Source organism: Oncorhynchus kisutch, unplaced genomic scaffold (assembly GCF_002021735.2).
Source record: "Oncorhynchus kisutch isolate 150728-3 unplaced genomic scaffold, Okis_V2 scaffold1492, whole genome shotgun sequence".
In the NCBI taxonomy this organism is placed as follows: domain Eukaryota; kingdom Metazoa; phylum Chordata; class Actinopteri; order Salmoniformes; family Salmonidae; genus Oncorhynchus; species Oncorhynchus kisutch.
The window spans coordinates 40,804-56,142 of NW_022263437.1; the positions used below are offsets into that span (position 1 = coordinate 40,804).

Sequence of the window (15,339 nt, forward strand, 5' to 3'; positions counted from 1 at the left end):
TCGCTGCACTCATCCTCTGCCCGCTCAACAACATTCCGGCTCTCGACTGGTCTGTGTACTCGCTGCACTCATCCTCTGCTCGCTCAACCACATTCTGGCTCTCGACTGGTCTGTGTACTCGCTGCACTCATCCTCTGCTCGCTCAACCACATTCTGGCTCTCGACTGGTCTGTGTACTCGCTGCACTCATCAACTCAGGTTTAATTTGCGGGGGCAAATTAAACCTGAGTTGCAATTGTGACTCAATTGTCACAAAATCTGCAATGCTCTTCTAGTGTGAGATGTACTACGACAGGTTTTGAGAACGGTGTTCAGCAATAGCCAATGAGAGGTCTCCAGAGAAGATGCCAGGGAGATGATGAGGTTGTATTGCACATAACCTAACATAGCAGGAGTAAATAAACGTGGATCCCCTAGGTACTGGTCTGGATGAGAATATGAACAAAAAGGAGTTTTAACATCTTTCCAGCATCCGGTTGTTGTGGACTCGGGAGAGGCTCTATCACATATAGTATTCTTAATGGTATGGTATATCATCACCCAGAATGTGTGTACTGAGTCTCAGACAGGAGTGATGGCTCGCCCTACTACTGCTATGCATTTGTTCTTAACTTTGTTTACACTAAATCAAAGACAAAGTGAAATTGTTACAGCTCAGAAGTTCACAAGTAATATTACTCAATACAACATGTAAGTTATTGGATAAGTATTTCAACTCTTTATGGCAAGATGAATGCCTGACTGAAATGTTTATGAGCCACAGCTCGTTCTAGCTAATCTAGTAACATCATCACTGTATCACATCATTGTTTTGGCGAGGCAGCGTGGTATGGAGAATCATCACGACCAAGTGAAGAATGTTGTAGTGTGTGACCCTGTACTGTGCCACATCATTTACGTTGGCAAGACAAACAAATACAGGAAAGATGGTTGTTTATGAGAGGCTCAGCGATGTTAGGATTTAGAAAGTCGTGTAGTGTATGCCTGGCATAAGCCTAACTACAGTAATGGATGTTACTGTTTCATCAGGGAGCCACAAACATAATGTCAACAAATGGAATCACTGAATACACGTTATGTTTAGAATTGAATCCAGCCACAGACCAGAAAGAAGCTTAACAAATCATTTTGTATTGTTTAAAGTTGAGAGATATCATCCAGGCAAGGTAATGAGACTGGGGGATACGTCCAGGATAATATGAGAAAGACAGCCTCATGTATAGACCCCCTAAGACCAAGGACATCCAGAACCATCAGAGGAACTGTTTTTAATTAAACCAGCTACCCAAATCATTCATGTCAGTGGTTGACAGTATACAGGTATTATTGCATGCTGAGGAACCAATCGCAGTGAAATGAGATTACATCTGGTCATGATCAGTTTCCTATATGTCATTCAGGTAAGTTTAGTAGATTGGCTTGGTATCATCGTTGGTGTAGTTGGTTGGCCAGCAAGCAACACTTTAGGGAAAACTGGTCCAGCCACTAACTGTAGTTAGTTGAAATAAAGGGTTATCGGTTGAATGTGGAAGTGCATCGGACAGGCCTTGCACTTTGAAACCCACTCCCACCATGACGTATAGCACTGCCCACCAGGTGAAATGGAGTGGAAAGAGTGTGTCCTGAAGGAGAAACAGAGAGAGAGAAGCCTGTGGGTTTCATGTTGGGCAAAGATGAAGGCAATGTAGGTGGATGGATATTACAGTGGATGGGTTGGCTGGCCATGTGCCACACCTCAGGCTGGTTGATACTTCCACCCAAGACAGAGGTGGATAAAGAGCAGGAATTCACAGGCGAAGTGAAATGCTGTGGTCTCAATGCAGAGTGAAGGATGGCTACGGCATGGTCAACAGAAAGAGGAGCTTACCTACAGCATGGTCAACAGAAAGAGGAGCTTACCTACAGCATGGTCAACAGAAAGAGGAGCTTACCTACAGCATGGTCAACAGAAAGAGGAGCTTACCTACAGCATGGTCAACAGAAAGAGGAGCTTACCTACAGCATGGTCAACAGAAAGAGGAGCTTACCTACAGCATGGTCAACAGAAAGAGGAGCTTACCTACAGCATGGTCAACAGAAAGAGGAGCTTACCTACAGCATGGTCAACAGAAAGAGGAGCTTACCTACAGCATGGTCAACAGAAAGAGGAGCTTACCTACAGCACCTGAATGAACTGACTGACATTCACTCCAGAAAGACATTCCCTTGTCTCATCCAGAAAGACACTCCCTTGTCTCCATCCTGAAGGACATACCCTTGTCTCCATACAGAAAGACATTCCCTTGTCCCCATCCAGAAAGACATTCCCTTATCTCCATCCAGAAAGACATTCCCTTGTCTCCATCCAGAAAGACATACCCTTGTCTCCATCCAGAAAGACATACCCTTGTCTCCATACAGAAAGACATTTCCTTGTCTCCATCCTGAAGGACATACCCTTGTCTCCATACAGAAAGACATACCCTTGTCTCCATACAGAAAGACATACCATTGTCTCCATACAGAAAGACATTCCCTTGTCTCCATCCTGAAGGACATACCCTTGTCTCCATCCAGAAAGACATACCCTTGTCTCCATACAGAAAGACATACCCTTGTCTCCATACAGAAATACATACCCTTGTCTCCACACAGAAAGACATACCATTGTCTCCATACAGAAAGACATTCCCTTGTCTCCATCCAGAAAGACATTCCCTTGTCTCCATCCTGAAGGACATACCCTTGTCTCCATCCTGAAGGACATACCCTTGTCTCCATCCAGAAAGACATTCCCTTGTCTCCATCCAGAAATACATACCCTTGTCTCCATCCAGAAAGACATACCCTTGTCTCCATCCAGAAAGACATACCCTTGTCTCATCCAGAAAGACATACCCTTGTCTCCATCCAGAAAGACATTCCCTTGTCTCATCCAGAAAGACATACCCTTGTCTCATCCAGAAAGACATACCCTTGTCTCATCCAGAAAGACATTCCCTTGTCTCCATCCAGAAAGACATACCCTTGTCTCATCCAGAAAGACATTCCCTTGTCTCCATCCAGAAAGACATTCCCTTGTCTCCATCCATGTGTCCATGTTGGGACCAGAGTTGATTACATTAACCTGTTCCAGACCAGCTCTCACCCTCCCAACCCCATGAGTCAGCCAACATGCAGGGAAATGTAAGCAAGCTAAGCTCTTAAGCCCTCCAGGGGTGTCTGCTGCTCTCCTAGGCCCTGGTAGAACGTTGGGAGAACATGGGTAGAACGTTACAACAGGGTCTCGTGTTCTTATTCCTAATTCTATGGTCTGGTGCATCAGTGTGGTCTGCCGGTGAGTGGAGAACGCTCTGTCTTTCACCATCTATTTCTCAGTACTGAGACGTTGGTTTGATTTTCCTAATAGGTTTTCAGTCAAAACTTTAAACATGTTAGTCATGAAGCAAGCTGTCTGGCTGTCTGGGTAGCAGAAAAATGTCATGTAAAATGTAAAACTAAAAACAGACTGTATTTTACACACACAAACACATGCACACACGCGTACTTACTCACTATGCACATGTACTCACACACACACGCATACACTTTCCCTCTCTCTCACACACACACACACACACACACACACACACACACACACACACACACACACACACACACACACACACCCAGGAGGGAGTGGATGGCGAGAGCCAGAGAAATCCTTTAATCAAGCTGTTTACTCTTGGGAGATCAATGCATCACTCGCTTGGGAACATTTCTCCCCTTTTAAGAGAAAATATGAATTATATTAAATTAGAGGCAGCAGCAGCAGCAGGCCTCATCAGACACTTCCAGACTAAAGACACCCTTGGTCTTGAATCACTGTATAATTTCCATATGCAAACGTAATGCTGCTGCTGCCTGGGAGCAGACTGGGGTGACGCCGTCTCTCTCTCTCTCTCGCTCTCTTTGTCAATCTTTTTCGACTCTTTTCTCTCTCTCTCTCCTTCCCTTTCTCTCTTTCTCTGTCTCTCTCGCTCTCCCTCGCCCTCTGTCTCCCTCCCCCCCCCCCCCCCCCTCTCTCTCTCTCTCTCTCTCTCTCTCTCTCTCTCTCTCTCTCTCTCTCCCTCTCTCTCCCTCTCTCCCTCTCTCTCTCTCTCTCCCTCTCTCTCTCTCCCTCTCCCTCTCCCTCTCTCTCTCCATCTCTCTCACTCTCTCTCACTCTCTCTCCCACTCCCTCTCCCCCTCTCTCCCACTCCCTCTCCCCCTCTCTCCCACTCCCTCTCCCCCTCTCTCTCTCTCTCTCTCTCTCTCACTCTCTCTCCTCTCTCCATCTCTCTCTCTCTCCCTCTCTCTCTCTCTCTCTCTCTCTCTCTCTCTCTCACTCTCTCTCCTCTCTCACTCTCTCTCCATCTCTCTCTCCCTCTCTCTCTCCCTCTCTCTCTCCCCCTCTCTCTCTCTCCCTCTCTCTCTCTCTCTCTCTCTCCCTCTCCCTCTCTCTCTCTCATCTCCCTCATTGCCCACTGAGATGTAAATAGGAGCGTAGTGTAGCAGAGTGGGTCTAGACTTGTCAGAAAGCACGTGTTGATCACAGTGAAGTCAGAATGAAGGAAAGTCCCCTACTATGTGGCTGGGTGGGGTGGTCACAGCTACTGCACAGTGTGATATTGTCTGATACTGTTGTTCACACCTCAAGTACAAGGAGATATTACACATCTACAATGAGGTATAATGTAACACACATACTTATAATTTCCTTAATGGCTGACATTTCTCCATTCACCCCCTCTTTGAGTGTTTGGGCACAATAATTTGCCAAGCACACACACACACCACAGTGCTTTACACCTCCCACCTACTGCACGGTACTGTTACCACTAATGGGCCCAGTGGCCCACCATTAAAGCCCATGTTTTAGAACAGTTGTTGGAGCTGCTTATGAAACAGTCCTTCTCTCCTTGTCAACCTGTTTCTGCCTTCTGCTTCTGTATTCTGTTTCCTGTCTCCTGTTACATGTTCTAACTCTGTTTTCTCTTCTACAGGGTAGCACACTGAGGAAGAGGAAGATGTACGAAGAGTTCCTGAGCAAGGTCTCCATCCTCGGTGAGTGTGTGTGTGTGCGTATGAGTGCATACGTGTGTGTACATGTTGGTTTGTTGGAGATTGCATTTGATATGAGAGGCGTATGCGTGTTTTTATGTGTGTGTGTGCCTGTGTTTTTATGTGTGTGTACCTGTGTGTTTTTATGTGTGTGTGTACCTGTACATTTCCTGCACTGCATTATCCTGCAATAAGGTTGTGTGCCCGTATTCAAACACCCACCTCTCTCTTCAAACTTCTTTTCTTCCTTCTCTTTTCTCCTCAATCCTTTGAGGAGGAAGAGAGGGAGGGAGGAAGGGAAGGAGGGAGGAAGAGAGGGAGGGAGCAAGGGATGGAGGGAGGAAGAGAGGGAGGGAGGAAGGGATGGAGGGAGGAAGAGAGGGAGGGAGGAAGGGATGGAGGGAGGAAGAGAGGGAGGGAGGAAGGGATGGAGGCAGGAAGAGATGGAGGGAGGAAGAGATGGAGGGAGGAAGAGAGGGAGGGAGGAAGGGATGAGGGAGGAAGAGAGGGAGGGAGGGAGGGAGGAAGGGATGGAGGGAGGGAGGAAGGGATGGAGGGAGGGAGGAAGAGAGGGAGGGATGAAGGGAGGGAGGAAGAGAGGGAGGGAGGAAGAGAGGGAGGGAGGAAGAGAGGGAGGGAGGAAGGGATGGAGGGAGGGAGGAAGAGAGGGAGGGAGGAAGAGAGGAAGAGAGGGAGGGATGAAGGGATGGAGGGAGGAAGAGAGGGAGGGAGGAAGGGATGGAGGGAGGAGGAAGGGATGGAGGGAGGAAGAGAGGGAGGGAGGAAGGGATGGAGGGAGGAAGAGAGGAGGGAGGGAGGGAGGAAGAGTGGGAGGGAGGAAGGGATGGAGGGAGGGAGGAAGGGATGGAGGGAGGAAGAGAGGGAGGGAGGAAGGGATGAGGGAGGGAGGAAGGGATGGAGGGAGGAAGAGAGAGAGGGAGGGAGGAAGGGATGGAGGGAGGAAGAGAGGGAGGGAGGAAGGGATGGAGGGAGGGGGAAGAGAGGGAGGGAGGAAGGGATGGAGGGAGGAAGAGAGGGAGGGAGGAAAGGATGGATGGAGGGAGGAAGGGATGGAGGGAGGAAGAGAGGGAGGGAGGAAGGAAGGGATGGAGGGAGGAAGAGAGGGAGGGAGGAAGGGATGGAGGGAGGAAGAGAGGGAGGGAGGAAGGGATGGAGGGAGGAAGAGAGGGAGGGAGGGAGGAAGAGAGGGAGGAAGAGAGGGAGGAGGAAGGGATGGAGGGAGGAAGAGAGGGAGGGAGGAAGGGATGGAGGGAGGAAGAGAGGGAGGAGGAAGGAAGGATGGAGGGAGGAAGAGAGGGAGGAGGAAGGATGGAGGGAGGAAGAGAGGGAGGGAGGAAGAGATGGAGGGAGGAAGAGAGGGAGGGAGGAAGGGATGGAGGGGAAGAGAGGAGGGAAGAGAGGAGGGAGGAAGAGAGGGAGGGAGGAAGGGATGGAGGGAGGAAGAGAGGAGGGAGGAAGGATGGAGGCAGGAAGAGAGGGAGGGAGGAAGGGATGGAGGCAGGAAGAGAGGGAGGGAGGAAGGGAAGGAGGGAGGGGAGGAAGGGATGGAGGGAGGAAGAGAGGGAGGAAGAGAGGAAGGGATGGAGGGAGGAAGAGAGGGAGGGAGGAAGGGATGGAGGGAGGAAGAGAGGGAGGGAGGAAGAGAGGGAGGGAGGAAGGGATGGAGGGAGGAAGAGAGGGAGGGGAGGAAGGGATGGAGGCAGGAAGAGAGGGAGGGAGGAAGGGAAGGAGGGAGGGAGGAAGGGATGGAGGGAGGAAGGGATGGAGGCAGGAAGGGATGGAGGGAGGAAGAGAGGGAGGCAGGAAGGGATGGAGGGAGGAAGGGATGGAGGGAGGAAGGGATGGAGGGAGGAAGAGAGGGAGGGAGGGAGGAAGGGATGTAGGGAGGAAGGGATGGAGGGAGGAAGAGAGGGAGGAAGAAGGGATGGAGGGAGGAAGGGATGGAGGGAGAAGAGAGGGAGGAGGGAGGGAGGAGGGAGGAGGGAGGAAGGGAGGGAGGAGGAAGGGATGGAGGGAGGAAGGGATGGAGGCAGGAAGAGAGGGAGGGAGGAAGGGATGGAGGGAGGAAGGGATGGAGGGAGGAAGGGAGGGAGGAAGGGATGGAGGGAGGAAGGGATGGAGGGAGGAAGGGATGGAGGCAGGAAGAGAGGGAGGGAGGAAGGGATGGAGGGAGGAAGGGATGGAGGGAGGGAGGAAGGGAGGGAGGAAGGGATGGAGGGAGGAAGGGATGGAGGGAGGGAGGGATGGAGGGAGGAAGGGAGGGAGGGAGGAAGGGATGGAGGGAGGGAGGGAGGGAGGGAGGGAGGGAGGGAGGGAGGGAGGGAGGGAGGGAGGGAGGGAGGGAGGGAGGGAGGGAGGAAGGGATGGAGGGAGGAAGGGATGGAGGGAGGAAGGGAGGGAGGGAGGAAGGGATGGAGGCAGGAAGGGAGGGAGGGAGGAAGAGAGGGGGGGGGTGGAGGGAGGAAGGGATGGAGGGAGGGAGGGAGGAAGAGAGGGAGGGAGGGAGGAAGGGATAGAGGGAGGAAGGGATGGAGGGAGGAAGGGAGGGAGGGAGGAAGGGATGGAGGGAGGAAGGGATGGAGGGAGGAAGGGAGGGAGGGAGGAAGGGATGGAGGCAGGAAGGGAGGGAGGGAGGAAGAGAGGGAGGGAGGAAGGGAGGAAGGGAGGGAGGGAGGAAGAGAGGGAGGGAGGAAGGGATGGAGGCAGGAAGGGAGGGAGGGAGGAAGAGAGGGAGGGAGGAAGAGAGGGAGGGAGGAAGAGAGGGAGGGAGGAAGGGATGGAGGCAGGAAGGGAGGGAGGGAGGAAGAGAGGGGAGGGAGGGAGGGAGGAAGGATGGAGGCAGGAGTGTTTTTGTGTCTTTGAATTCGGCGACAGCCACGAAACTGGGTACAATCCCTTGATGTTGTTTAGGGTTAAAAGGGGAAGAGAATAACATGCTCTCTGGTGGCAGACACACAGGCAGACACACACACACACACACACGCGCGCACACACACACACACACACACTATCTCTCTTTTACCCAGACACACACCCAATGACCAGTGTGCCCCCAGTGAAGGGGGTTAGTTAAGTGGGGTGAAGGCTCTGCAGAGTGTGAAATGATGATACTGTGAGGAGACTGACAGAGACTGAGGTTCACATTACCACTGTGTTAGTTGTTAGTTACTTCAACATCTTCTAGAGGATCTCACTATGGTGATACAACAGTCTAGTGCAGGGGTTTCTAACTCATTCCATGGGGAGCCTAGTGTCTGCTGGTTTTAGTTTATTCCTTTCAATTAAGCCCTAGACAACCAGGGGAGGGCAGTTCTTTCATAATTAGTAAGCTTAACTCATCAACCAAGTACAAGGGAGGAGCGAAAACCTGCAGAATCTCGGTCCTCTGTGGAATGAGTTTGACATGTGGTCTAGAGAGAGAGAGACACATCGAGACACCGTTGCCCTAGAGCACACAAAAAAAACGATACATACCTCGGCCTAAATGTCAGCACCACATGTAACTTCCAGCTGTGAACGATCTGTGAGACAAGGCAAGAAGGGCATTCTATGCCATCAAAAGGAACGTAAAATTTGACATACCAATTCATACCAAACCCATTGCCCTTCATGGTTGTGTGGTCAGGAGTCCGCCCACCAACCAATAATTCACAAAATGGGACAAACACCAAATATCTTCAATGTGCAACTTAAAACACCAAGTAATGCAGAATTAGGCCGATACCCACTAATGATCCAAATCCAGAAAAGAGCGGTTCAATTCTACAACCACCTAAAAGGAAGCGATTTCCTAACAAATCCATCACCTACAGAGAGATGAACCTGGAGAAGAGTCATCACCTACATAGAGATGAACCTGGAGAAGAGTCATCACCTACAGAGAGATGAACCTGGAGAAGAGTCATCACCTACAGAGAGATGAACCTGGAGAAGAGCCCCCTAAGCAAGCTGGTCCTGGGGCTCTGTTCACAAACACAAACACACCCTACAGAGCCCCAGGACAGCAACACAATTACACCCAACCAAATCATGAGAAAACGGAAAGATAATTACTTGACACATTGGGAAGAATTTACAAAAAAACAGAGTAAACTAGAATGCTATTTGGCCCTAAACAGAGAGTACACAGTGGCGGAATACCTGACCATTGTGACTGACCCAAACTTAAGGAAAGCTTTGACTATGTACAGACTCAGTGAGCATAGCCTTGCTATTGAGAAAGGCCTCAACCTAGCTCTCAAGAGAAGGCAGGCTATGTGCACCACTGCCCACAAAATGAGGTGGAAACTGAGCTGCACAGATCCACAAGAAAAGGGCAACCAGTGAAGAACAAACACCATTGTAAATACAACCCATATTTATGTTTATTTATTTTCCATTTTGTACTTTAACTATTTGCACATCGTTACAACACTGTATGAATTATTTGACATTTGAAATGTCTTTATTTTTTGGAACTTTTGTGAGTGTAATGTTTACTGTTAATTTTTATTGTTTATTTCACTTCTGTTTATTATCTACTTCACTTGCTTTGGCAATGTTAACATGTGTTTGCCATGCCAATAACGCACACACACACAACAAGCTCTCACAGTCCCACTGCAGAACCAGACGCTTGTCCGGAAACGTCAAATGTTGAAGGTTAAATTTAGGCATTCATTCGGAATGGTTAAGTTGAGGGCTACATTTTGGGATAGGTATGGAGCTGCAGCTCACCCACACAACTCACATAACCCTTAACTTGAAAGGTAAACCTATGAATCGGATACTAATATTGGAGTTCCATTTAGTAAATGTGGTTGTCAGTGATGGTTCACTATACTATATATGGCTGAATTTTGCATTCATGTACTCAGCGCATTTCCAAGTATAAGACCTTTTTATAGCCAAGACCTGAAAATACCCTCACCTTCTAGAAACATCCACTCTGCTGAATCACTCCTTCAGAGCCCTGTGTAGCCTTCTACTGAAATGCTACTGTACTGCTACACAGTATACACACCCTGATGTGGTCATACACTATGAATGGTGGCTGTTAGTCCTGTCTCTTACTTGGAAAATGGGGGAGAGGAGGGAGGATGAGGGAGGGGGGGAGAGGAGAGGAGTGGGGAGAGGAGGGGCGGGGGGGAGAGGAGAAGAGAGACGGGGAGAGGGGGAGGAGATGGGAGGGAGGTAATGTCTCTTGCTGAGTGAGTGGATTAGTGAGGTAGGAAGGAGCTGCCCCCAATTACATATGAGTGTTTAAACAGGAGCCATTATCTACTGTGGCCAGCACAGCGGGGGACACTCACACACACACACAGACACACTTATTCCCCAACACTGCTGCATAGGGACCAGTAGAAATCAGCACTATCAGTGCCTTCCTATTTCCCCTCTGTCAATAAGCCAATTGGTATTCCCTACACTGAAGTGTAGTCACCTACATTATTACACTCAGCACCAATCATACTGGGCACACAGTCTCCTCCCACAAACTGTATTAAAGAGATCATCTAATAGTCAGATCTTTGTGTGATGAAACCTCAACCCATTGAATGACTACAGTACACACTAACTCAAGTATGCATTGAGGGCCTGTCTCTCAACATAGGAATGTGTGTGTGTGTGTGTGTGTGTGTGTGTGTGTGTGTGTGTGTGTGTGTGTGTGTTGTGTGTGTGTGGTGTGTGTGTGTGTGTGTGTGTGTGTGTGTGTGTGTGTGTTGTGTTCGTATGGCCTAATATTAGTGTTTGTCTCTGTTGTTGACCCTCTTGTCCCCTGCAGAGTCTCTGGACAAGTGGGAGTGTGTGTGTGTGTGTGTGTGTGTGTGTGTGTGTATATATGTTCATATGGCCTAATATTAGTGTTGTCTCTGTTGTTGACCCTCTTGTCCCCCTGCAGAGTCTCTGGACAAGTGGGAGCGTCTGACTGTAGCTGATTCTCTGGAGCCGGTCCAGTTTGAGGACGGGGAGAAGATCGTGGTACAGGGAGACCCCGGAGATGACTTCTTCATCATCACAGAGGTACACGAGTGTGTGTTTGTGTGTACGCATGTCTTTTTACAGTTGTCACTAGCTTCCACAGCCACAAAGTCATCAATATGGCTAAACCTCACCTATTTCTACAATGTATCTTCTTAAAATGTGATTTGAACCCTAACCTTAACCACACTGCTAACCTTATGCCTAACCTTCACATTAAAATAAAAACAAAAATCTAATTTCTGTAGCCAATTTTGACTTTGTGGCTGTAGAATCTGACTTTTGTGGCTGTAGAATCTGACTTTGTGGCTGTAGAATCTGACTTTGTGGCTGTAGAATCTGACTTTGTGGCTGTAGAATCTGACTTTGTGGCTGTAGAATCTGACTTTGTGGCTGTAGAATCTGACTTTGTGGCTGTAGAATCTGACTTTGTGGCTGTAGAATCCGACTTTGTGGCTGTAGAATTGACTTTGTGGCTGTAGAATCCGACTTTGTGGCTGTAGAATCTGACTTTGTGGCTGTAGAATCCGACTTTGTGGCTGTAGAATCTGACTTTGTGGCTGTAGAATCTGACTTTGTATCACTGTGTCAGTGAGTGTGATGTGTGTGATGTGTCAGTGTGTGTGATGTGTCAGTGTGTCAGTGAGTGTGATGTGTCAGTGTGTCAGTGAGTGTGATGTGTCAGTTGTGTCAGTGAGTGGTGATGTGTCAGTGTGTCAGTGTGTGTGATGTGTCAGTGTGTCAGTGTGATGTGCTCTTTGTATATCTGTGGATACGTGTGTATCAATGTCTATGATGGAAGTCCAGTGTCTTGTTGTATATCAATACTTCCTCTTGCCTGAGGTCAGAACTGATTACATCCTTATTGGCTCCAGGAGACAGACGAAGTGGCGTTGTGAGGTGTGTGTGTTTGTGTGCGTGGTGCATGCGTGTGTTCTGAGGGAGAGTGTGAATGAGTGGGGGGTTTGGGAGAAGGGGGGCTGGTCACACTGCTAGGTTTGTGGTTGTGTGGAGCAGGGCCCTTAGAGCAGGGCCCCCCACCTGACAGCCAGTCAGTTCAGCCCTAACACACTTTTGATTAACTCCATAGTTTACAAGGGGTTCCATCAAGGGTCAAGCCAAGAAGACCAGTGTGTGTGAGGGGGGTCGTCTCCTTTTTTTTGGTCTGTTGTTTTTCACCCTCCTGTTTTTCATCCTTTCACAACCCTCACCTCATTTTAAACTTGGCTTGCTATTCATCCCCTTTCCTTTCCTCTCTCCTCCCTCTCCTATCTCATTCTCTCTTTCCCTCTCTCTATCTCTTCTCTCTCTCTCCCCCTCTCCTTCTCTCTCTATACACATCTGTAATCTCTTTCTCTTACCGTCCCTCTCTCATTCCTTATGCTCTCTCTCTCTCTTACCCTTCCAAACCTCTCTCTCCACTCCTACCCTTCCTGCTTCTTACCTTCCTACTTCTCTCCTCTTTTACCCCCATTCCCCCCCCCCTCTCTTTCTCTCTCAGTCCTAACAATATCCCCAGTGATTGGTAGCTAGCTAGCATGGAGCTCTGTGAGCCAAGCCCCAATAAGGCGCAGCTGAGACTGGAGGGCTGGAGGGGTATTATCAGGCTGCTGAGTGAAGTATCCCTCCGTTTGGCTCTCTCTCTCCATCTCCACCTGCACCAATGAGCCTGCAGCACTGGAGCCACAGCCCTCCCTCTCTACTCCTTCCTTCCCTCACTTTCTACATTTCTCCCATCCTCTCTAGTCTGGAAGGCAACTGCATTGACTGTGCTGTCCACTCCTCGTTTCTAGATCGACTGTGCTCCATCTCCCTGTTTCTAGATCGACTGTGCTGTCCTCTCCTTGTTTCTAGATCGACTGTGTTGTCCTCTCCCTGTTTCTAGATCGACTGTGCTATCCTCTCCCTGTTTCTAGATCGACTGTGCTGTCCTCTCCCTGTTTCTAGATCGACTGTGCTATCCTCTCCCTGTTTCTAGATCGACTGTGCTGTCCTCTCCCTGTTCTAGATCGACTGTGCTGTCCTCTCCCTGTTTCTAGATCGACTGTGCTGTCCTCTCCCTGTTTCTAGATCGACTGTGTGTCCTCTCCCTGTTTTAGATTGCCTGTTCCATCCCCCTCATAGTTTCTAGATTCCATTACAGGTCAGGTGATGTGAGAGAGAGAAGAGAGGCAGGTCACATACTACAGAGTCTAGACTTCCAGTTGTAGGCTAAGGCCCTGACTAAAGGCGTAGTAGTAGAGACCGGCGAGAGGAGAGGAGATACATACACTGAGAGCAGAAAGCACAGAGAGAGATGAACCAAAAGGGAAAGAGACTGTTTTTGCAGAGAGAGAGAGAGCGCTTGTCTGACTCTGGACTTCCCCTCCAGCGGGCCCTCAGCCCAGTCAGTCCATTCCTCTGTCCCCCTGGGTATTCTCTGGTCCCTGTGTGTGTCTGACAGATCAGGACCACTGAGAACATGGCCCTTTTTAAACGGGAACAGGCATCTGGTGTCATTTCTAAAGCCCCAGGAAAAGAATAGGGGAAAAATCCCATTGAAAGCTGAAAAATCCCTGTATTTCTCACTGGCTTCATTTCAGAGGGACATCCAGGCCTCCTGTCTTTTATATAATCTGTCTGAATCACTCTTTCATTCCTTTCTCATGGGTTGACAGCATGGGTATCCATCTCAGGGTGTCCGCGGGTCCTAAAGAGGCTTAAAAAGGATTCAATTCATTTATCTGATTTAAAGGCCTTAATACGTCTTAAAATGTCTTAAATTAAGTTTGAAATGTTTCAGTTCGATTATTAAAAAAATATTAATATTTTACATTTCGGCTTCAAATTTATTTTTTAATTTTAAATGCGTGATGCACTATGTGGCTGTAATGCTGTAACAACACAGACTAAAAACATGCATAGAAGTCCCATGATGGTGGTAACTGCCATCACTGATTATCACCTATTACACCACCATTTATTCAACTACTGGTACAATATTTCAGTGGTCTATATTACATTCGTTTATTTGATGATTTTATTATTTCATTCCAAGTCATCTCATCTCTATACAGCTGCTGTTAATGCTGTCAACAATCACTATCTCAGTAGTTCAAGTATAATACTTCTGAATACCTGCTGGATACCTGCTGGATACCTGCTATCAATCACTTAGATCATGTATTTTCAGGTTAGAGATTCCTCTCGAAGCAACTGCTCTCTGTGTTTCCCCTCTTGATCATTAATTCTGTCTCTTATGTAGCAGGCGGTAAAAGAAACACAGACCGGACAAGTAGTCACACAATGGATTATGGTAATTGTAGTTAATTATCACATTTTCTGCACTAAACTATGTAGAACATTGTCCTGTTGGAAACTACAATTCCCTACTACATCACACAGTTTGGGTATAATCTGATTAACTCTAGAGAATTGTATTTATTTATTTTTATTTAACTATGCAAGTCAGTTGAGAACAAATTCTTATTTACAATGACAGCCTAGGAACAGTGGTTTAACTGCCTTGTTCAGGGGAAGAACGACAGATTTTACCTTATCAGCTCGGGGATATCATTAGCAACCTTTTGGTTACTGGCCCAGTGCTCTAACCACTACGCTACCTGTCGCCCCACAGAGAAACTGCAGTCAATGGTGCACTATCTAATTGAAACCAATGTGAGTCAGTGACATTTTGGTTAGTTTCTCAGAACGAGTAATTGAGATGATGCTCCAGCCGAATGGAGCAGTGAATATATCAAGTAGCTATATAGGCCTGTACTGTTAGATCAAATGCATGGCTATCTGGCAGTAAGTATCATTTACAGTTAGCGATCTAGCTAATGTGTTTTGAGTTCCCACTTCCTCAGGTGCTAAATGATGTAGCATAGGCATAGCACACGAAAAACATAGAAGGCAAATGCATCTCTAAAAGACAAACACATTATTCTGGATCCTATTTTGACATGGTGCAAATCATAATATCCATAATGCATTTCCTGAATATATCAGATGAAATAGCTAACTTCTTTCATGTCTACTTGGCACTGTAAAAATACAGTGTAGAGCCTCCTGCATAGCTACCTTGCTTCAAAGTATTTTCATACCTGATTCACTGAATGGAGGAATTATTTGATTAGACTATTTGGTTTGTAGGCTAATGTTTTGATGTCATCGCATAACACCTCCAGGAGAGCCACTGGGTGTGGAGATGGTTGTTCCGCCCTACTCTAACATCCATACCACTGTTACTGTATCAAACACATGTGGTCAACTCTCAATCTGTGAAGAGCTAGGCCACTGGGTGTGGAGATGTTG

General features: G+C 48.0%; 1 protein-coding gene across 1 annotated transcript in view; it reads left to right on the top strand.

The window, feature by feature from the left end:
• The window catches only part of LOC116366465 (cAMP-dependent protein kinase type I-beta regulatory subunit-like), a 46,680-nt gene extending 35,463 nt beyond the window's left edge, over nt 1–11,217 (top strand). The window contains exons 4-5 of the mRNA XM_031818571.1: nt 5,004–5,064; nt 10,964–11,217. Coding sequence (XP_031674431.1) covers nt 5,004–5,064; nt 10,964–11,202 — 300 coding nt within the window. The 3' untranslated portion in view covers nt 11,203–11,217. The remainder of the gene's footprint in view (nt 1–5,003; nt 5,065–10,963) is intronic.
• Nucleotides 11,218–15,339: the final 4,122 nt, after the last annotated feature.